Raw genomic sequence first — 23,045 nt, 5'->3', positions numbered from 1 at the left:
CATCAGACAGCTGTACAAGGACCATGAACACCTCCAAGAACTTACTGTTTTTTGGTCTCTTCAAATTTGTGCAGCTTTTTGCGGAGGCCTCCTGACTTAAAACCTTGGCAGTGTGCTGCTGGCGCCCCAATGGTGACGATGTCGTAGCTCTGATCTGAATGACAGAAAGCTCTCCTCCGTTACTCTGGGCTTGGGCCTGTGGACAAGCCAGCTACAGGGATGTGCACACAGCTCTGGGTCCTGACCCTCCACCCAGGCCCAAGCAACCTGTGCTTCCCTTAGTCCCACAGCCTGGGCTGTCCAAGGGCCCCTACACGTCCCAGGGTGGAGCCACATGGGGCTGGAGGCAACACTCAGCCTGCATCCCTCTTTCAGAAGGATGACTAACGGGTAACTTTCTGCCATAGAAACACAAAGGAAGCTGGATGGAGGAGAAACAAGAGGAAGGAGTTTGTGCTCTTTAATGAAGACTACAAAGGTCCTATGGTGTGTCTTTCATCTGAGCTGCCCAGCAGGACACACAGGCAATGCCGGGCCAGATGTGGGGCAACACACGGACCAAGTACACAGGGGGAACAGAAGTGAAATGTGATTCAATAAGAGGGACAGAAAAAGAATTACCTGATCCTCCATCATCTTGAACTCTCATCCTTTGTATGTGCAAGTTTGTGGGAACAAATTCCAACTTTTTATCTGCTTTCAAACTGCTTGCTTTAAATGAGGGACCTAAGAAAAAGAATATTAGAAAACAAAGATTATCAACATGTATCCTGCATTCAAGAATGGCAAGTAGAAAAGGGATATTTTGGGGATGCTGTTCAAAAGGCAGGTATGTGTTGGTCGTGGCCTACACAATTCTGAGTTGCCTATGTGTACATTTCATTTCCAGAGAGTGGCTGGGTGAAACACCGAAGCGGGGGCAGCTTGCCGACCCAGAGGCTGGTTCTGGGTGCTTACGTGGCAAATGGAGCCAGGGAGAAGCCATCTCAGAGTGATGCCTGCCTACCCACAAAATCAGCTCTGAACTGAGAGGTGTGACTAAAGCAACACGTCTGGATTCTGAAAAATGCGGGAAAGGTCTGCTCTTCCCCCCCAGCTCTATCAAGATAAACAGATGCTAGAGAGCATTAATTACGTGCCTCTGGAACACAAACTTAAACATATTCCCTTCTACATGCTTGGGTAGCTAAGGAGGCTGGATGATGTTTTGTAACAAATATCCACAATCTTATTTCTATGGTCAAAATCCATAACTAAGTGAGGAACTCCATGCCTAGAAAAGAAAGGGATTACAAATTATACTGACAATCAGAAGGGTAGAAGAAATAAACATTGCAGCTAGTGAAGGAAGGCGAATTTACTTTGCCAGTATACAAAATATAGACCAACCACTGTCTGTTCTGCATTTTGTCACAAGAGGTTGTTCACTAGATACATGTAGCCCAGGAGCCTGTTAGAACTGCAGAATTCCATATCTGCCATTAACAAGGCTCTCTGGTTATATGATTCAGCAACATTTGAAAAGCTCTACTCTAGGAAACTCAAGGCTGTGTGGGTATCAGACTTTCCCAGGTAACAGGCATCCAACATGGGTAGGACTCAATTCTTTCAGACAAATGCCGCCATTTCTCTTAGAAGTACACTTAGATCTGTTCTTTGGGTTCAAAAGTAAACCCAGGGCACCATCACCTTGTCATCACTCCTGTACTTGGCTTTTCCTCAGCCAAGTTCATGAACATATCTATACAGTCTGTGTCAAAAGTACATTAAGGCCTTATGGTTTTATTTCAACCCTAAAATTTCATAATGAAGAGGAGAAGGAGGGAAGAATCTAAAGATAGAGAATAAAGTAACGAAAAGCAAAAAAAAAAAAAAAAAAAAAATCATTCAATTTGGAATAAAAAGGAAATAAGAATAGTCTTCTAAATCTTCCATGAGAGTGTTTTGAAAATCAAATGGCATCTTTCAAGAAAAGGTGAGGTGTTTATACTTCATTCTCCCTTTTGAGCTTTAAAATGGAGAGTTCCACTCAATTTATATGTTCAACACAAGTACCACTCATTGAATGTTTAAACTGGGAAATCTAGAAAACTGCTTTGTTTAATGACAAACAGCCTACATCCTGTTGGGCAGCTCACTGGTATTAGACCTAGATGAAGAAATAACATGAACAAACAGCCTATAATTTTGTCTCTCCTAAATTTCATCCCACAGTGGTTGGTTTGGCACATGACACCTTGGAATTTTCAATGTAATTCACAGATTTTGTTTTTTTAAGTAAGATCTGAAAAATCTAAATATTAAAGAATTCACACCTACATGAGAATCTTTTTTTAAAAACCCACTCGAGTGCCTGTCAGTGAGAATATTTGAGTGATTTTGGGTTCCAGATTTCCAGGTGGGAAAATGGAGCGTGTGCGTGTGGAAGTGAAGACGATACCTGGTACCCACCTTTGTACTGATGGAGGTCAGTCAGGTTCTCCTGGTACGTGAGGATGATGGTCTGGTACTGAGTGACGATCTGGCGCCGGAGGCTCTCCCAGCAAGGGGACAGCTCTCCCAACTCCTCCAGTTCACACACTCTGCAAGCAGGACACACACACCAGCTGTAGAGCTGGCTCACTTCCCTGGAGAGGCACAGGAGTCCACGCCACCTCAGAGAACAAAGTGTACGTGGAAGTATCGCCAATGCCAGGGAAGGCCCAGGCTATGTGGCCAGCACGGTGCATGACAGATCGTCCAGAAGGAAGGGCTGCATGAAAGGTAGACCACATGGCAAGTGCACAGGGGAGCTTTTCATAGAGATTTAGTCAAATGTTCAGGGCAAACTAAGTGGAGGAGTGGAGAGGAGAGCAGCTCCACCATGGCCCCAACACGCTGGCTCATATCATAAACCACACAGGTGAAGGCTTGAGCTGCAGCCCGCCTGGGTCTGGGCAGAAGAGAATAACACGTGGCAGTTGGAGTAAATAAGCAACTGCTATGATCTGTTACCTCCAGATAAAAAAGCAAAAGCTATATAAGTACTGAAATATAAACTTCTTAGCTCAGCAGTAAATAATAGCTACATAATCAGAATAACAAAACACAAGATGGATTTTTTTGGAAAAAAAGGATAATAATTTCAGGAAACTGGGGAGCAGGAAAGTATAAAAGACCAAAAATCATCATTTCATTGAAAATCAGTAGCTAATCCCCAAAACTGATAAGTACTCTACACATCTATTTAGAAATGCAGCAGTCAACACTAAAATGGATGAAAGTGGTTGTTTCTGGGATCAGGAAGTTGAGGCCCCAAGACTTTATGTTAAAGCCTTTGGCACCATTTGGCTTTTTATTCTATGCAAACTTCCCTTTGAGAGAAAAAAACTAATTTTATAAAAGTTTTTAGGAATCTACTAAATTGACTGATATTAAATAAAGTTGTACTATTTAATTATTGAATAGGCAAAATTAATGTAAAAGAACACCCAGTGCAGGCCAGGCTGTGGGGTTGTGGGAGACTGGGCTCCTCACACACTGAGGCTCCTCACACACTTGAGATTGGCTCAGGTATGCAAGAACCCCACTACCTTGCCAGGGTGGCCCCTCTCTCTAGATGTCTGCCTGTGCTTTGTGTGGCTCTTTCTTATGTTTCTGGTGTCAGTTTAATGTCACTGTCTCACAGAGGCCTGCTTGGACCATCCTCCTCTCACAGCCCCTCTTACTTCCTGATGATGCACCTGGGGCTCCATGTGTAGCCCCAGTTCTCTGTTAGGGACTGTCTCCCGTGGTCTGACTCACTCATCAAGAAGCCTCTGCACTGAGCATATTGCCTAACAACACAACCCTTGAAAACAAAAGGCTTATTAAATGAACAAGGCCTTTAAAGTTACAGTACAGAGAGAATCAAAATAGTGGAGAAGTGAATGGAAGTCTGGCATTACAACTAAACTTTGGAGAAATCTCCTGGAACAAACAACTGAACAATAGTGAGAGAGGAGCCTTGTAACCTTGGACAGAAGAATCAGCTTTAGCACAACCGGACTGGTAAGGAGTGCAGTAGAGACTCGAGAAGGGAGGGCGGGGCACCCATGGGCGGCAGCACCAGAAGGATATTGAAACTGTCAGTTGGATCCCCGTGAGAAGAGCAGGGTCTAAACCATTAAGCAGGGACCTCCAGCCTATAGCATGAGAGCTGAAAAAGGACACAGATAACAGCCAGCTATTAAAAGCAGCAGGGTTACTCTCTACCAGAGATGGGCGGCTAGAGATGCAAAGAGTCATTTAAAGGGCCAATGCATAAATTTTTACATCACTTCTCCTGGCCTCCAGCAAAGGTGGGGACAGAGTGGGCTGGAGACACCTGAGGAGACATTGGGGAAGGAGGTTTTGGGGAGAGAACTGAGAAAGGAGCCCGCAGGATCCCAGTGCTGACTCATTCCCCATACAGCATTAGCCATCTTACTCAGGCAGACCAGACCCCTGAGTGGCAACAGCATGAGAGGACACAATAACCCTGCCCACAGAAGGAACTCAGCCCTAGTGCTAAAGCCTGACAGCTGAGTACAGGGTGGCAGCCACAGATAATAGATCCCTGGCTAAAGGGGGTGCAGAGTGGTCTAGAGACACTTGAGGACAGACTGGAGACAGAGGCTTTAGGGAGAGAACGAGAGAATAGCTGGTGGGATCCCGGTGCTGACTCCTCCCCCATATGGCAGCAGCCATCTGACTCATGCAGACCACTCCTCTGAGTGGCAGCAGCATGAGAGGATCCAATAACCCCACCCCCAGGAGGGACTCTGCCCAGTCCTGTGGTGTCTAAGCCAGTCTGCTAAGTGCAGAATGACTAGATAAACAGCTGAAGGAGACAGCCACAGACAGCAGATTCCTCGAAGTCTTGAAGAGACTGCCTAAGGTCAGATGGGGTCAACATCTGACATCATCAGAAGCAGATCCAGAGAGAAAACACAGTGGTCTCCTACCATAGAAGTTCACACCATAAAGTCGGGAAATCAAGACAGATCAATTTAGGAAGCAGAAGCAAAAAAGAAGAGTCTCACAAATAATAGGAAGACAAAGAAACACCTCCCAGTCGAAGGGAAAGGAGGAATCCCCACAAAGAGAACTAAATGAAATAGAGGCAAGGGAACTATCAGATATTGAGTTCAAAACAATGGTTCTAAAGAAGCTCAATGAGCTCAGAGAGAATTACAAAAAAACTACAGGGAAACTACAAGGAACTTACTGTAAACTATATCATCATGAAAAAGGACATAGAAACCATCAATAAGAGACAAAAGGAAATGAAGAATGCAATTCCTGAATTGAAGAACACAGTAGAAGGAATCAAAAGCAGGCTCAATGAAGCAGAGGAACAAATCAGCAAGCTGAAGAATAAGGTAGAAAAAAGCTCCCAGAAAGAACAAGAAAATAAAAAAAGACTCAAAAACAATGAAGAGGCATTTAGGGAAATGCAGGACATCCTGAAACATAATAGTATCCATATAACAGGGATACCAGAAGACGAAGAGGAGGAGGAAGGGATAGAAAACCTGTTTTAAAAAGGAATGAGGGAAAACTTTCCTAATTGGAGGAGAGAAAAAGTCACACAAGTCCAGGAAGCACAGAGGGTCTCATTCAAGAGGAACCCAATGAGGCTGACTCCAAGACACATCATCATTAAAATGGCAAATTTCAAAGACAAACTCCTAAAGGAAGGGAGAAAGAGGTAGTAATGTATAAGGGAGCCAAGGTACAGCTAGCAGCTGACTTCTCAACAGACACACTACAAGCCAGAAGGGAATGGCAAGAAATCTTCCTAGTAATGAAAAGCAAAGGCATGCAACCAAGACTGTTCTACCCAGCAAGGTTCTCAATTAAAATGGAAGGCAAAAGAAGGAGTTTCCCAGACAAAAGACAGCTAAAAGAACACACCTCCACCAAACCTGCACTGCAAGATATGCTAAAAGAGCTGCTTTAAGAAGATGAAGAAAAAGAGTCTATGAATACCCAGCTCCTTTTACAGTCATCAATACTTGATATTACCAATATTTTTAATACTTATTACTCTGATTGTGACAATGATGTATTTTAATTGTTCCTTTATTATTTGTAGAAACTAAACCTGTTTTTGTATATTTCTTGCCTCTTTCTATTGTTTTTAAAAAGCTTTAAATGACTTTTTGGTATTCTTTATCCATTTTTGAATAAATGTAGAATTTTTTTCCCTAAAATAAAAAACTATTAACCCTTTTATAGATGTGTTGCAAATACTTTCCTATTCTATTACTTGTCCTTTAACTTTTTTTATATGTATATTACTGTATAGTCTTAAATGTTTAATATAGTCATATTGTCAATATTTTACTTTATAGCTTCTGGGTTTGAATATGTTACCTCAGGGTAAGAAAAATATTATTGCGTATTTTCTCCTAAAACTCCTTACATATTGATTTTTAAGTCACCTGAATATTTTTTTTGTATAATGTGTGAAATAGGGCTCTATAACTGTTTTTGGAACAGTTTTGAAATAAATGTATTTCAAGTAATAGTGGTCCATGCACCTTATTTGTTGAATAAGTGTTATTTTCCCCATTGATTGGAAATATCAATTTAATCATATATTATATTGTTAGACAGATATATATGTTTATTTCTAAAACGCTCACTTTATTTCATTGATCTACTCGATTATTTCTGTGCTGGTGTCATGTTGTTTTAATAGCTAAGACTTTACAATGGATTTAAATCTTTTAATATTTTATAATGTTATTTTGACATTTAAAAAAATAAAATCAATCTGCATTTAAAAAAATTAAGTTACAGTACATATATGTACATATCTAGTACAAATAATAGGAGATTATGCCATAACTAAAAACAGTAAGAAGAGAAGGTTCAGTAGCTATGTATGTGAAAATAAAAAAAGCTAAAAGAAAAAATCTAAAAATTAAAATACATATAAAATATGTACAAATACAGAGAAAGCAGCTTTCTGCATTTCTTGCCATTTTTCTTTCAGTCTGAATATTTTCAAGATAAAAATTTAAAACAAAAGTGCTGTATTAAAACAGTCAGGTTCTAGCTGTATTATCTTCTTTCATGCTTCTATCATATTGTTTGCAATTAACATCATTTTATGACATGGAGCAGTAATGACTGCATAAGGGAGACAGAGCTTGCAGGGCCTGGACCCCCTCACGGGCTTCTCCCTGCTTTGGGACCAATGACATCCACCCTGAGCTGGAAGGATGTGCCAATGGGTCCTACTTAACCTTTTGGAGCCCATATGCTGTGGCTCTGTCCAAGGAAACTGCTGATCCAGGCAGCCCTAACCAAAGAACGGCCAGCTATTTTTAACTTTCTGTGGCCACATGAAAGGTGAACAGAAGAGGGAAGAGAGCAGGTAATAAGTGCTGGGCACACATCTGGTGCTCTAGGCACATTACCCTGTGAGGTCCTTGCAAGGAATCCCAGCATACAGATGAGCAAACTGAGGCCTTTGGAAGTCCCAGCCACAGAGCAGGCAAGTGGCAGAGGCTTGGTTTGCCCTCTGGCCTGTTGGGTGCCAGTGATCTGTCCATATCATACACATTTAAGAGCTTTCCAGAAGGAAAAGGACACATGAAATGGGTATGGTGGGTGGTCAGCCTCTCCACTTGGCCTCACCTGGCCGCATCTTCTTCCAGCAGCAGCTTCACGAACTGCCGGGGCACGTGCAAGGAGAGCACACTCTCCGCCATCTGCTCCAGGATCCGCAGGTGGTTGCCATCAGTGGTGGGGAACCGGTACATGCGACAGATGGCCCCACCAAACACTGAGGTGCGATGGGGTGGGGGAGACAGAGGCTGTGTGTGAGCAGGCTGAAGACCTGTGCCGGGCCCTCCTCCCAGGCCCTCCATGGTGCTGACGCCCACAGTCTTCTTACTAGTCTTCTCAAGGGAATTAAACATTTAAACCAAAAACCCACCACGTGACTGAGCCTGAATGCTCTTTCCCTAAGACATGCAATCTTCTTGTCCTAGAATATGTAACTAATTCCCAAGTGTAAGGGCTGGGACAGTGAGGCTGGCAGTCACCAAACCCACTGCAAAACAAGAAAGTAGGTGAAGGAGCAAGTCCCTTCCCAGGAGTACCAACTGTTTCTACCCTGGCAAAAAGAACACAGCCCACAAGAGATCATCAGAGTCCGTGGTCGTGACAATCACAACAGGTGGGTTGGGAAGGGTGACTATGGGCCCAAGTGGACACTCTTGAGAGTGGCACGAGTGCCAATGGAGGAAGCTGTTTACCCGATTTCAGTAAAGTATCTTTTCGCAACGAAGCATATTTGGATCGTATTCCCAATGCTTCGGTCAAGCTCTCATCAACAGGCAGGACCATCTAGTGACATGGATAGAAAAGCACAAGAAAATCATGAGACTCAGATGAGTGCACAGCACTCAGGAGAAGTGGTGGCCTGCAGACGTCATAGAAGGACTCTTAGGATTAATGCCCACCATCAACACTACAATAAATATGAGGGGAGACCCCGAAAAAACCAGAAGTCATTTATAAAGAAGTGTGTACTCATGGAGGGGAGGAAGGGGTGAGCTCACCCTCCCATTGACAGTGTCCAGAGACCGGGTCACTGGAGGCCGCTGGTCTGACTTCTCCTCCATCTGCCAGCCGATGACAGTGATGTTACCCACACGGTCACTCTCTGCAGACCTGCATCAAACAAAGCATTTTGGGAAGTGGTGACACTGACTGTGCTTCATTTTGTGTTTAAAGCTCAGCCACCCCGGATCACCGAGGGGCCTGGGCTGTGCCAGGACCTGGCCAGCTGGTCAGTCAGGCAGCGTTCACTGCATGCCCAGACTCCAGGGGCAGCAGACAGGGAGCCAGGGGGGCGCAGAGGAAGGGACAAAGCTCCATGGAGACGTGTGAGCATGCCCGGTGAAGTCGAGGGGAGGGGCCAGTGCTTGCACCCCCAAGATGACCCCTGCCCCGCATCTCAGAATCAGGACTGGACAGTACCTTCTTCTGCACCTGCCCCCTTTCTGCTCCTTCCCACCCGCCCTCAAGCTTTTATTTGCCCCAAGGCCTAGGCCAGCATCCCAAGTCAGCTGAGGTCACCCAGGACTTCCCAAAGCCTCTGGATCCTGACACGACACAGCCGATGCCAGGGCAGCCGCGGTCAGCTTTACCCTGAGGTCCCTCAGGAGAGCTGTGGCTCCCTGGCCCCTCTGACTTCTCCAGGGAAGCCCCAGGCTTTTTATTTAAGATGCCTGATTTGGCCAGTTCTAATTTTCATGTGGTCACTGCTACTGCCCACTTCCTTTGTGACTTTCTCTCATTGTTCTCACGCCTGGAAAAGTCCTTTTTCCCACACTATCCCAATAGTCATCTTTAGCTTCTTTTAAAAAGAATGATACCCAATTCTTACATGTAACTCTAATCCAACCAGGATTACTTCTGGCATATGATACACCTGGATATCTTCCTCGAAGAGCCCTTTCCCCGCCGCGACTCCTCCCGTTTTCCCCAAGGCCTCCTCTACCCTGAGTCAGGCTCTGGGCCTCAGGTTCTCATTCACACCAAGGGCTCCTGCAGGGCTCTATCCCGTCCAGTGCCTGCAGCATTCCTGTCACCAGGCTGCAGAATACCGCACCATCCAGCAGGGAATTTACCCTCTTTCTCAAAAGTTTCTTTGCTTTTGGATGTTTTCCCACATTATTTTGAAAACAAGAATACCAGTCAGGGTTTGGGTGGAAGTTGCCCCTAAAATGAATTTGGGAAGGTTTGCTATCTTGACATCTTTCATCTTCCTTCCAGGGACACAGTTGGGGGGGTCCACTCACAAATATTTACTGAGCCCCAGGCACTACTATGTGCTTCGGATACCCCAATGAAGCAGAACAGACAAAAATCCCTCTCTGGGAGGTGACATTCTTTTGGGCAGGAGGCAGATACTATACAAATACATTTAGTTTATTAGGTCCGAGCCTAGGTCTTCCTTCAGGTCTGAGCCAGCTGTGCTCATTTTCCCTACAGAGGCCACACACACTCACCCCCAAAAGGCCCCCCGATAGGCTGAGGTTCGCGTTCACTTCAGTGAACAACCACTCCCTGCTAAGACCAGCCTCAGGGAGCAGGCAGGAAATGGGCCCTTCCCCATCAATCACTGCACCTCATAACTCCAGACCCTTTCAAAGGAACATAATTAAATACCAACCTTAGTGTTAAATGCAACCGATGATGCCTGTCTTGGAGCAGATCCTTGACAATGAATGTCCCAGAGCCCAGTAAATACATCTGAGGAAGAGGGAAAGACAGCCTGAGTCCGCCTGCTCTGCCTCTGCTCCCAATGGCCTGCCCACAATACCTCTGACCCTCGCTGCTGGAGCCCAACAGGAGTGCTCGGAAAGGAATTCCCAAAGACAAAGCCATTTAGCCATCAGTTAATATGCGAGCCAGAAGTGAAGTCAATCTCATGTTCACCTCTCACTGAAATGATTACAGAACTTTAAAAGGGGAAGAAAATGCTTTGAACCACGTATTACTTAACTGTTCCCTGAGATCTGTCTTTGACGTCATACACGGATAGTTTGATTTGTGTCATCTGATTGATAAGAGAGTCTTGGAAGAAGGCAATACTGCTTAAAAATATAGGATTGTTGGTTCCCTAGAATGGAAAAGAAAATCATCAGAGCATGGAGTTGAATTTTTAAAGTAATTGCTCTTGAAATACACCAACATTTTCAGAACAAGAAACTAACATTCCTACCAACTTGGATTAACAAATGCTCGTGGCAGCTTAAATAGATACAGACAAACAAACACCTGCTTTTCAAGAAGAACAAAGGAGTCTGACAGACCGTTACTGATCCAGATGTAGGGAATGAGCTGCCACAAAGCTGTGCCCAGCTTCTCCTCAGCAGGAGGGATTTTATAAAATGGAAACAGGTTGCCTGTCCATGTTACATGATTGGATCTACTAATTTGGGCCATTCCTGTAAGATGTGCCATGGTGGATAGAGGAAATGAATGGCTTTCACTGTTTCTTATTTCTAGAACCCTGTGGGGTTTGGAATAATTAAGGCCTGACCTTTTTAAGACTATCCCTTTTTTTGAGGACTAGCTGTTATTTTCTAGACCATAGGTGGCTATGTCTTGGCAGCATAGCCTTGCCCCTCAAAGCCCCACAAGATCATATATTTTTCTCAGGCAGCAGTAATTACCTCAGCCAAATGGTTAGTGGCTCCTTTTTATACTTGTGTGGCGGGGTCCAGGCCTCTGGCTGTGTGCCCCTGCAGCTCCAGATGCAGTCTCTCAGTCTGCTGGACAGCTCACCTAGCCTCCCTCCAGTCGCCCCTGGCTAACCATCTCTGACTTCCCCTCCAAGGAGGCTACAGATTTGGGCATCTGTTTTGGCGCCTCCTCCTCCATTGTTCTCAACCACCCAGGGACAATGAATTCTTCCACAAATCCTCTCTCATATGCACCCCTCTTTTCCAGGGCAATCAGGTGCCAAGTCACACTTCTACACATCAGTCTGAGTCTGGTCAGGTGACCCTTGCATAAAAGCCTGTGCCGGCCAGCTGCAAACAAGCTCCCAGCCTGGTGGTCAAGGTTTCCCCCTGGCCCTCCACCTGTGCCTTTTGCACATACCAAACAGGATAAAGTCACCATATTTTGCCATGTATAATGCATACTTTTTCACTCAAGTGTTTGAGGGAAAAATAAGGAAGCATGTTACACATGGGCAGAACTAATTCCATAGCTATATAAATGTTTTAAATTCTTTTATTTATGCTTATGCATTAAGAATATAACTCTAGAAAGCAATAATGATATCCATATGCCAATTTCTAGTACCTTGCATCTCTTGTGTTCTGTAATTATTTGTCACATAAAACTTCTTGTACCGTAACAGGTTTAAAAATAAGTGCCAAAATTGCTTTATAATACAAAAAATAAATCCCTAAATAAAAATAAATAAATTGAATTAAAAAATTAAAATGAAAGATTTTTTTCCCTGAAAGTCTGGGCCCAGAATGTAGGTACGCATTATACACAGCAAAAATACGGTATCCTCCCCCACCACCAGGCCTTTGTGTCATTACCACAAAACTCTGCAATGCTCTGAACATGTGGTCCCTATACTGGCAGGAAGGGCATTACCTGGAACCTGTGAGAAATGGAGTCTTGGGCCCCACCCCAGACCTATGGAGTCAGACAGAATTGCACTAAGTGACTGGAGGAAGCTACCTCCGATCCTCAGAGCTGCCTGGGAACCCATCCTCTTGGTACTATCCTCATCTCTAACACCCTCCACACTCTGCTAGGTATAGATGTGGACACGTTCATTTCTGCCTCCCCACCCACAGAATTGTAATCTCTTGGGAGCAGCAGCTGGGCCTCAACAGTCTCTGTATCACCCACAGTGCCCAGCACTGTGCTTCATGGCTAGGTAGTGCTCAAAAAAGGCTTAGAAAACAGAATTGTTGAGTTGAACTTGGAAATAAGTTTACAAGAGAATGAAAAGGTCTATCTCCAAAATATAAAGTTAGGGATGAAGAGGAAGTCCAGTGGGAGTCTGCTGGAGCCTGCCAAGGAACACATAATTCACACAGACGCGCACATCGCCAACAGAACCCTGGAGAATCTCACACCAGCAACTCCTACACTTAGTTACACAACTTATACAATGTGCTCAATTAGTTGAAAGGCTTTTGTAAAACTTCCAAGGTGAATGCATATCATTTAATGTAAAAAGTAAATATATAGCATACAACTAAAAAGGATATAAAAATAAAAACCAATAAAAATAGAGGTATGTCCAGTGAGAGGGCTGGTTAAGAGTTACTCTCCAAACTTTGATTAATGAGCACAGTTCTCCAATAGCAACCAAGTGGAAGAGACAAGGAAGAATTGGATCTCACCTCTTAAAAGGCAATCAACCTTATAGCATCCATGTTAAAAAAATAACCAGCCAGTAGCAGAGCAACAATTGTAAAGGACATGGCAAATAAAAATGCCATCCAGGAGAGTGTGATGGAAAATACCAATTACTAAAAAGACATGGAAAATAGCAACAATTCACATAGATGTTATGACAGCTCAGGTGGTCAGGTTGCTGAGCAGCCCTCCCACTGAAGCGGCATAAGCTGCGAGCCCTGGGGGCCCACATCACCCACCTCGATGATCTCTGTCTGAGCGTGCTTCGTCCAGAATGCCTGAGGAGGGGTGGTCACACTCACTGCTACAAAACTATTTGGTTTCCGATCTAGCGATGGCGTATGCAGCTCACTGCAAGCTATGGAATCAAGGTGGGGAAAAAAATGAATCCTTTAGTATCAGGAAGCAAGGCTCTAGTTAGGTCTCAGTTCCACAAACACTCAAAGAGCAAAAAAGTAAATGAGATTCAGAGGGATTAGATAATTACATTGTCAGTTGTTGCAGTGATCTGATTTTTTAAATTGGAAACAATCTCTTCTCACTCCTCCACTCCTACCCCCACCCCCATGACAGCAGTGCCCTAAGTGCCAGGGGAAGGCTGAGTCAAAGGCCGCATCTGTGTCCACAGAATGGAGCCCAGAACCAACAATCTCATATGGTGTCTGACCATAACATTTGACCTTTGTGATCTTCTAACCAACTGAGCTAAGCAGCCCTGACATCTATGAAATCACAACACAGCTGCTCATGCCTGTGCCCCATGGTGCCACGCTAGCCCTAAGCCTGCGCTGCCCACAGTCTCTGTGTAGGTGTACACTGGAAGCAAATTAAAATGCTGTGGCAAACAAAACTGTTTAAAAAAATTTAGTCATTGCGTATTTATTTGATATGAGTCCTTACAAGATTCATATCAAATGCGAGATTACTAAAAATATTACTTTTTAAAACTAGAATTGTTCCATTTAGAAAATGTATCATACTATGCATTTTGAAATAGAATATGAGACTCAGTAAACTCTATCATAGAAGTGACCCACAGGAAAAATGGTCCTATTTCATTGAACCTAACATGCTATCTGTTGCAAAATGCACTATGGAAGAAAAAAATGACCCACTGCCATTAGACTATGCTATTGATTATGAGATACTTTTTAATTAAAGAGGTATTACAACATGAAAAAATACACATCTTGGAACCGATTAAATATATGGTAAATCAGCCTGGGTTGCAGGCCAGGTCTCCTGTAGGGGCAAGCAAGAGGCAACCGCACATTGATGTTTCTCTCCCTCGCTTTCTCCCTTCCTTCCCCTCTCTAAAAAAACAAATAAATAAAATCTTTTTAAAAAAATATGGTAAATCAAACTTCACCACTTGTAGAAACATCTAGCTCTTTTGGAGGAGCAATAACTGCTCCCTGCAGTGCCTCCAGCTTTTGCTTAATTTCCAGAGCTCTGAAACAACTGATTTTGACCATTCTTGCCAGTGTTCTCATCACCTTTATGGAGGAAAAATTGTTGGAGGGCTTTACTCTGTCATTCCTGCCCCCACTGGTGACTTAACATTTAGAAATTGCCCTGGCTGGTGTGGCTCAGTGGATTAAGTGCTGGCCTGCAAACCAAAGGGTTGCCGATTTGATTCCCAGTGTAGGGCACATGCCTGGGTTGCAGGCCAGGCCGCCAGGAGGGGGCGCACGAGATGCAACCACACATTGATGTTTCTCTCCCTCTCTTCGCTTCTCTAAAAATAAATAAGTAAAATCTTAAAAAAAAAAGAAGTTGATTTTTACTTCTGAAAATTAATTTTGGTCCTCTGATTATTCCCTTGGTAACATCTTCTCATGTATCTTGAGTTTTTATAATTTATTGGATATAATAAAATATAAAGAGCTTAGCTTTTCAGTTCAATGAGTTCTGACAGTCATATATACCCATGTAACCATCATCAAAGCAAGGTAGAGAACTTTTTCCATCAGATTAGGAAGTTCCCTCTATATTTCCAGTCAATTCCCCACCTCTGCAACCACTTTCTGACTTCCATCACTTTAGTTCAGTCTTGAATTGCACATAAATGGAATGTTTAAAGATTCACCTATATTGTTATACGTATTGATAATTCACTTTCTTCTAAATTGATATGTTATATTCCATTGCATAAATGTACCAAAAACATTTTTTTTATCCATTCTACTGTTAATGGGCTCTTGAGTTCTTTCATGTTGAACCATTATAAATAAATGTGCTATAAACATTCTTGTCCATGTCTTTATGTGAAGTTACATTTTCATTTCTCTTGCAGAAGCACTTACAAGTGACATTTCTAGGTTATAGCAGAGGATATGCCTCACTTCATAAGCTAAGATTTTTAATGTGGTTGCACTATTTTACAATACCATCAGCAATGTACATGAATTCCAGTTGCTCTGTATCCCCACCAACATTTGGTGAGGTTAGTGCTTATTTTAGTTGTTCTAATGGATGTGTTTTAATTTGCACTTCTGTGATGTTAAGCATCTTTTCACCATACGCTTTTTGTTCACTTCTAGAGCTTCTTTTGTCAAGAGTCTAATCAAGTCTTCGCTGATTTTTAAATTGGATTGTTGACTTTTTAATTGTTGATGTGTAAGCATTTTATTTTAGATCTTTTCTTTTGACAGGCATATGTGTTGTGAATATCTTTTTCCCAATCTATAATTTATCTAGTCATTTTCTTAAAGATTTTAAAATTATTTTATTTTAGATTTTTAATTTTAGGAAGTGGTAGGCAGAAAAATATCCCTTAACTGACCCCCCCACACCAAATTATCCATATCCTAGTCCCTGAAACCTGTGAATATTTTTATTTATTTTTTAATCCTCACCCAAGGACATGCTTATTGATTTTAGAGAAAGGGGAAGGGACGGAGGTAGAAAGGGAGAGAATCATCGATGTAAGAGAGAAGCATTGATCAGTTGCCTCTTTCACTCACCCCAACCAGAGACCGAACCTGCAGCTTAGGCATGTGCCCTGACTGGAAATTGAACCCACAACTTTTTGGTTTATGGGACAATACTCCAACTGACTGAGCCACACTGGCCAGGGCTGGAACTTATGAATATATTACATCACAGGCAAAAGGACTCTATAGATGTGACCAAGGTGATGGAATCTTGACATGTGTAGATTATTCTGGATTATCTGAGTGGTCTTAGTCTATTCACATGAGCTCTTAAAAGTAGGAGTCAAAAAGGTAGAGTTAGAAAGATGTGAGCATGGAAAAAGAGGTAAGATTCAAAGTATAAAAGGCACTTGACTTGGACCTGCTATTGCTGGCTCTGAAGACAGAAAACGGGGCCCAGAGTCAAGAAAAGTGAATGGCCTTTATAAGCTAAGAACCAGTCTCAACTGGTAGCTGGCAAAGAAATGAGGACTGCAGCCCTAAAACCATAAGGAACTAAAGTTCACCCACAGTCAGAACAAGCAAGGAAACGGGTTCTCCCGTAGGGCCCCCAGAAAGGAATGCAGCCCTGCTGATACTTTGATTTTAGTGTGGTAAGACTCTAAGCAGAGACTCCATGGAGCACATTGGATTTTTGACCTAGGGCACTGTAAAGGTAATAAATTTGTGTTGTTTTAAATTGCTAAATTTGTAGTAATTTGTTATGGCAGCAACGGCAAGGTGGTGAGTTATATCCTTTATTTACTTCTAGAACTTTTAAGATTTTATCTTTAAGTTCTCTTCTATTTCTTCTACTATGTCTACTTCAAAGGGAACCAGGGTTTTGACTATTCTGCTTTCCCTCTGTCATTTATGCTATGACCTAAGTGACCCCTGGTCTGGTCTCTCTTGACGTGCCCTTTCATCATGTGGGGGTTCTTAACACCCATGCGAGGCTGGAATATTTGGACCTTCCAGGCACATGTGAAGGCAGACAGACTGAGGAATAACAACAGGTGGCCAAAAGCTGGGAAGATTAATATCAGTTTAAGGGTTGATGAGCCAAATGCCACTTTCAGAACCCATCTTCCTACAGGTGACATTCTCTCCTGGTCTCATCCCCAACCCAGCCTACCTAAATCTCACCCAGTGTTTAGTTCCTAGCTCAAAGTGCCATAGCTTCCACGAAGCTTTCTCTCAGCAGCCCTCAGTCACATCTCTTGCTGTTGACCACTTATATCACTCCTTTAGCCTATTTTCATAGAAACCATTACTCTCTGATACCTATGCCTTGTTTCTCCAACCAAATCATCTATAATCCCAGCTGAGTAAATGCTGTTGAGATAAATTTATTAAAATATATTTCAAGGATATATCACTTAATTCAGCAGCCCTATACCCAAGAATTTATCCTAAGGACATAATCAGCAAAATATATGAAAGATCTATGTACAAGTATGTCCACTGTAGTGGTTATAATGGCGAACCAGAAGGAATCTAGATGTCCAACAAGAGACTGGTTCAGATAAATGTGGCACAGCCCTACAAAGGCTCTATCTAGCGACCCAACACGAAGAGGCAGATCCATGCTTATTAAAATGAAAAGGTGCCAGCGATATTTTGCTACATTAAGAACACTAGGATGACATTTTTGTAAATAATTCTACCACCTCCCCAGACAAAATCATTATATCATTGTGTGGGTAAAAAAATATCTGGAAGCACATACACCAAAATGCCAACTGTGATCCCCTCTCTCTCAGGGATTTCTTTTCCTCTAACATTTGCTGAAATAAAGGTTTTTACTTAAGCACTTTTTAACTTTAAATTTTTATTTTTAAGACAAAATATTTGAACCATTCAATCATCTGGCTCCTCACCTTTTTCCTTTTTTTCTTTTTTTATTGTGATAAAATTCATTTCACATAAAATTCACCCTTACCTCTTAGAGTTGCTTCTCCCTCCATGTATCTATGCTACTCTTCTTGATTTGTCACATGCAGAAACATCCTGATTTCTATTCTAGAGGTGAGTATTTTTAACTCAATTATATCAACTCTCATCTTCTGTAGGCTAAAATAGTTTAGCTCATTTTTTTTTTGTTAAATCCATATTCTGCATTATTAGAATTAATTGAGTATTATTCATTATAAGCCAAGTGGGATTTCTTTTAATTCCCTCCTATGTTGGACCCTGCCTGTTTCCTGATCCCATGTCTCCTTTTTTCTCAATTTACTCCCTCTTTTGGGTGAAGCACATCCTCCACAACTCCCAGAGAAAGAATGTGGGGGAAGTAAGCGTATTTGAGACTCTGTATAGCTGAAACAAGTTTCCTTCTACCTTCACATTTCACTGATTGTCTGATTGAGTGCAGCATTCTAGATTGGAAATATTTTTCCACCCATATTAAGTGTTGCCCTACTGCTTTCAAGTTTCTAATGTCACTAAGACTCTCCCTGGTAGTTTCATCCTTGATACTTGGATATAAACATTTTTTTTCTTCTTTGGAAATTTATAGAGTCCTCATTTTATTATCCATGCTCTGAAATTTCAGCATAATGTGCCTTATGATGATTTTGTTTCAATATGCTCGGCCTGGTGGGCATTTTCTTTTTTAAGATTTTATTTCTTTATTTTGGAACAGAGGGGAAGGGAAGGAGGAAGGGGAAGAGAAACACTAATGTGTGGTTGCCTCTCCTGCACCTGCTACTGAGGATCTAGACTGCAACCCAGGCATATGCTCTGACTGGGAACTGAACTGGCAACCCTTTGGATCACAGGTCAGCGCTCAATGAACTGAGCCACACCAGCCAGGGCAGTGGTGGGCATTTTTAACCTAGAAACACGTTCTTCAGTCCTGAGAGACCTGTAGGTAATGTCCTCCCTTACATTTTTTTAAGTATATTTTATTGATTATGCTATTGCTGTTGTCCCAATTTTCCCCCTTTATCCCCCTCCACCCAGATCCCCGCTTCCTCCAGCAACCACCCCCCAACCCCAGCTCATGTCCATGGGTTGTGCATGTAAGTTCTTTGTTTGCTCATTGCCTCTACTGTTCTTAACATCCCCCTGTCTATTCTGTACATACCCACTTATGCTTCTGAATCTCTGTACCTTTCTCCCCCTTTCCCCTCTCCCCTCCTCTCCACTGATAACCCTCCATGTGATCTTCATATCTGTGATTCTATTCCTGTTCTAGTTGTTCACTTAGTTTGTTTTTGTTTTTTAAACTCAGTTGTTGATAGTTGTGTTTGTTGTCATTTTAATGTTCATAGTTTTGATCTTTTTCCTAAATAAGTCCCTTTAATATTTCATATAATAAGGGCTTGGTGAAGATGAACTCCTTTAGCTTTACCTTGTCTGGGAAGCACTTTATCTATCCTTCAATTCTAAATGATAGCTTTGCTGGATACAGTAATCTTAGTTGTAGGTCCTTGCTTTTCATCACTTTGAATACTTTTTGCCAGTCCCTTCTTGACTACAAGGTTTCTATTGAGAAGTCAGCTGATAGTCTTTTGGGAACTCCTTTGTAGGTAACTGTCTGCCTTTCTCTTGTTGCCTTTAAGATTTCCTCTTTATCTCTAATCTTTGACATTTTAATTATGATGTGTCTTGGTGTTGACTTCTCTGGGTCCAACCTGTTTGGGACTCTCTGCTTCCTGGACTTGTATGTTTATTTCTTTTGCCAAATTAGGGAAGTTTTCTTTCATTATTTTTTCAAATACATTTTCAATTTCTTGCTCTTTCTCTCTTCCTTCTGGCACCCCTATGATTCAGATGTTGGCCCTTTTGGAGATGTCCCAGAGTCTCCTTAAACTTTCCTCATTTTTTTGAATTCTTGTTTCTTCATTTTGTTCTGGTTGAATGTTTATTTCTCCCTTATGTTCCAAATCATTTATCTGAATCCTGACTTCCCTCCCTCCGCTGTTAGTTTCCTGTGGACTTTTCTTTATTTCCCTTAGTAGAGCCTTCATTTATTCCCTTATGCTTTTGCCATATTCAATGAGATCTTCGAGCATTCTGACCACTACTGTTTTGAACTCTGCATCTGATAGGTTGGCTATCTCTGCGTCGCTTAGTTCTTTTTCTGGGGTTCTGTTCTTCTCCTTCATTTGGGCCGTATTTCTTTGTCTCCTGATTTCTTTGGCAGCCTCCCTGTGTCTGTGTACTAGGTTGCGCCACTCTGATTCCATTTTAGCGCACCTGTTAAATTGTATGGGGCAGAGCCTTGGGTATTCACCAGAGTGGGGCATCCATGGCTCTGTGTATGGGGGAAGGGTTGAAGAGGGAACAATGCTGCGGCTGGCTGACTTCTGGGGAGTTGCCTGGCCCTTGCCCTGTTTCCAGTCACTTCACTAACTTCTCAAGGGTGACTGGCACCCCTTCAACTGCTGTCCTGCTTGTGGTTCTCAGGGCAGATGGGTTTGTGTATGTTTAGGACTCTTCAGAAGTGTCTTCCTCCGCCCCAAATCCCGCTGTATTTAGAGCCAGAAGTTATACAGCTTTATTTTTCCCAGCGCTGAAGCCCTGGGCTGCGGGGTCTGGCCTGGGGCTGGGCTTGCTCGTTCACAAGGGGTCCACCTGATTTTTATCCACTGCACATGTGAATGTGGGGCTGCCTGTTCTGCCAGCCTCTGTTGCCTCGCTACCTCACCACTTCTTTCCTCTCCACTGCAGGCTGGCCACCACCACACTGAGTCCTCTCGACCCCAATTCTCCATCTCCGCCCATCCTACCCATCTGGATGAATTTATCTTCTTTAAATACTTGGTTGCCTGACTTCCATACAGGTCTGGGTGTTTTTCTGGGTGATTTTTTGGCAGTTCTGGGTGTTTTTTGTTTTTAAGTTAATTGTATTCCTTCTTATGGCTGTGCAATGAGGTGAGGTGTGGTTACCTATGCCTCCATCTTGACCAGAAGCTCCCCTTTACATTCTTTTCTATTTTTTCTCCTAAGTGTTGGACCTCCCAAATATGTTCTCTAATTTTCCATTTCAATTTCTCTCCCATTTTCTATTTTGCCTTTAACATTTTACTTTCTGGATTAATTCCTTAAATATCTTCCAACTTTTATTGAATTTTTAAATATTTTCTATCCTATTTTAAATTTCTAAAATTATCCATATTCTTGAACTGTTCTCTTTTTCTTTAGAGTATCCCATTCTTGCTGGATGGACATACCATTCTCTCTTGAGGCTATAAATTATAATTTATATATAATAAATATATAAAATATAATTTATATATAACCCACATGTCCATCAGCAGGAGAATAACCTATGGTTCATATACACAATGGACAACCACTCAGCAAGGAAGGAATGAGCTACTGATCTACATAATCACATGTCCAGCAAAATCAAGCATAGGCTGAAGGCTGAGCAGTTGGTTTACTGGCACAGCCTGGACTAGATTCCAGGTCATCTGACTCCCCAGGAAGTGCTTCTTTTATGTCACATCACCTCTTGGACACTATTGCCAGGTCACTGACCACTGCTGACCACCACGCTTAGCATGAGGAAAGGGGAAAGGACACCAGAGAGCACTGACTCCAGAGAAGAAGCATCTCGGCTCACCCCACCTTGCTCTCTAACCTCCTGGGAAAGCCACTGTAATGCCATACTTCCCTGACCCCGGAGCTGGCACATTCTACTAATTTTAGTCCATTCTCTCTCTCTGATGCTCTCTGAGAGGGAGAGCGTGCAGGTGTCATCACCTTCCTTCACTGAGCAGGAAATGAGGGCAAGAAAGCCAACCTCAATTATACAGGGGCCTCATGGCCAGTGTGGCATGGCTGGCCCTAAACCCTGCTTTCTCACCCCTCCCGGGTCCACCCAGAGGGACAAGGGTAGGGGAGGAGAGGCTGTCACCGCAGCTCACCGCCTCTAGCCCTGCAGGCATGCAGTCCCCAGGCTCCCCCCACCCACGGAAGCCCACACCAGCCTCTGGATTCATCTTCTCAAAAACACCTCAGCAGCAGTGGCGGCAGCAGCAAGTTCTCTAAGACAAACACAAGCTGGCGGTTGTGTTTTGTTTTCTGAGCAACATATATTTTAAAACAAACTAAAAAAAAAGTTTAGAAGACACCCACCTAAGCTGAATTCTAAAATGGGTTCATCTGGATCTTGTAGATTTCCTGAATAAAAAGAAATGCCAGAAAAAAGTCACCCTTGATCAACTTTTCCCGGCTTTTAGATTTTATGAAAAAAATAACCAAACAAACCCCAACATACTTGTAATCAATTCACAATATTTATAAATCAAACCATCATGCTGCACACCTCAAATTTATAAGTGATATGTGTCAATTATTTCTCAATAAAATAAGGGGGGAAAAAACTCCAACATTCCACTTGATTTTTCCATTCAAAATTGTTATGCAAGATGATTTCTTCATTTTCTCAACATTTTATTTTGAGATTCCTAATAAGTCTCAGACCCCAAGTCCAAACCCCTTCCTTTTCAGGTCTGTATGCTCGCAACAGGCAGGCTTTTACTGTGGCCTGGCACTGGCCAGACAGCCCTGTGGACATTCCCACATTATCTCCTGGCAAACCAGCCCCCCAAACTGGAAATCTGACAGCAGGCTGGTTCCAGTAGAGGCGCTTCTCAGGAAGAGTGCTGACTTTCCCCTTCCTATTCCGACTCGAGCAGAGGGTGCCAACCTGGGGCAGTCGAGGGGCTCATATTGGCCACCCACCAGCTGCCCCAGCAGGTACGTTTGGCCCTCTCAGAGCTGCCGCAGTGTGGGACCCACCAGGAGCTGGGTTCAAGACCCATGAGGCTCACCTGCCAGAGAGAGACCAAGCATGTCAGCTGCCACATCGATGGTGGAAGCCCGCTGCATTGCACGGGCCCTGGCACCATGGCGAGGGCTGTGCTCTCTTGTTGTCATGCTGTCATTGGTGATGATGTGCTTCCTGCTCCTCGGTCAGACGATGCCTGATTTCCTGGGAAGAGCTGTCACTCCACCCTAGTCCCCTAAGGTGGCAGTAGGCCTGAGAAACAGAAACAAACACTGGTGAGAAGCACAGAGATGGTGGCAGAAAGACACTGTGCAGTCGTGGAGAGTCTGTGATCTAACGTTAGCAGATGCAGCAAAGCCCGGGTCCCAGCAAGCCAGGGCTGAGTAAAGACTCTGATGGTCTAGGTCTATTCAGTCACCTCTTCCTGTGCACTCCCCAGCACGCTGTCACACACATACGCA

At 43.1% G+C, this 23,045-nt stretch overlaps 1 protein-coding gene across 9 annotated transcripts in view; it reads right to left on the bottom strand.

Annotated features, from left to right (window-relative positions):
* The window catches only part of INPP4A (inositol polyphosphate-4-phosphatase type I A), a 130,855-nt gene that overhangs the window by 41,057 nt on the left and 66,753 nt on the right, over positions 1 to 23,045 (bottom strand). For all 9 annotated transcript variants that reach the window (XM_054586165.1, XM_054586175.1, XM_054586184.1 and 6 more), the window contains exons 3-13: positions 22,628 to 22,836; positions 21,930 to 21,974; positions 13,164 to 13,282; positions 10,532 to 10,648; positions 10,199 to 10,278; positions 8,580 to 8,691; positions 8,274 to 8,364; positions 7,651 to 7,798; positions 2,452 to 2,582; positions 622 to 726; positions 46 to 154 (exon numbers count right to left, since the gene is read on the bottom strand). In XM_054586165.1, the coding sequence (XP_054442140.1) occupies positions 46 to 154; positions 622 to 726; positions 2,452 to 2,582; positions 7,651 to 7,798; positions 8,274 to 8,364; positions 8,580 to 8,691; positions 10,199 to 10,278; positions 10,532 to 10,648; positions 13,164 to 13,282; positions 21,930 to 21,974; positions 22,628 to 22,733 (1,163 nt within the window). In that variant the 5' untranslated portion in view covers positions 22,734 to 22,836. The remainder of the gene's footprint in view (positions 1 to 45; positions 155 to 621; positions 727 to 2,451; positions 2,583 to 7,650; positions 7,799 to 8,273; positions 8,365 to 8,579; positions 8,692 to 10,198; positions 10,279 to 10,531; positions 10,649 to 13,163; positions 13,283 to 21,929; positions 21,975 to 22,627; positions 22,837 to 23,045) is intronic.

Source organism: Pteronotus mesoamericanus, unplaced genomic scaffold (assembly GCF_021234165.1).
Source record: "Pteronotus mesoamericanus isolate MK-2021 breed Mesoamerican mustached bat unplaced genomic scaffold, CSHL_Meso_final contig_121, whole genome shotgun sequence".
Lineage (NCBI taxonomy): Eukaryota > Metazoa > Chordata > Mammalia > Chiroptera > Mormoopidae > Pteronotus > Pteronotus mesoamericanus.
The sequence above is the reverse complement of the archived record's forward strand: the minus strand, read 5'-3'. Positions and strand labels throughout refer to the sequence as shown.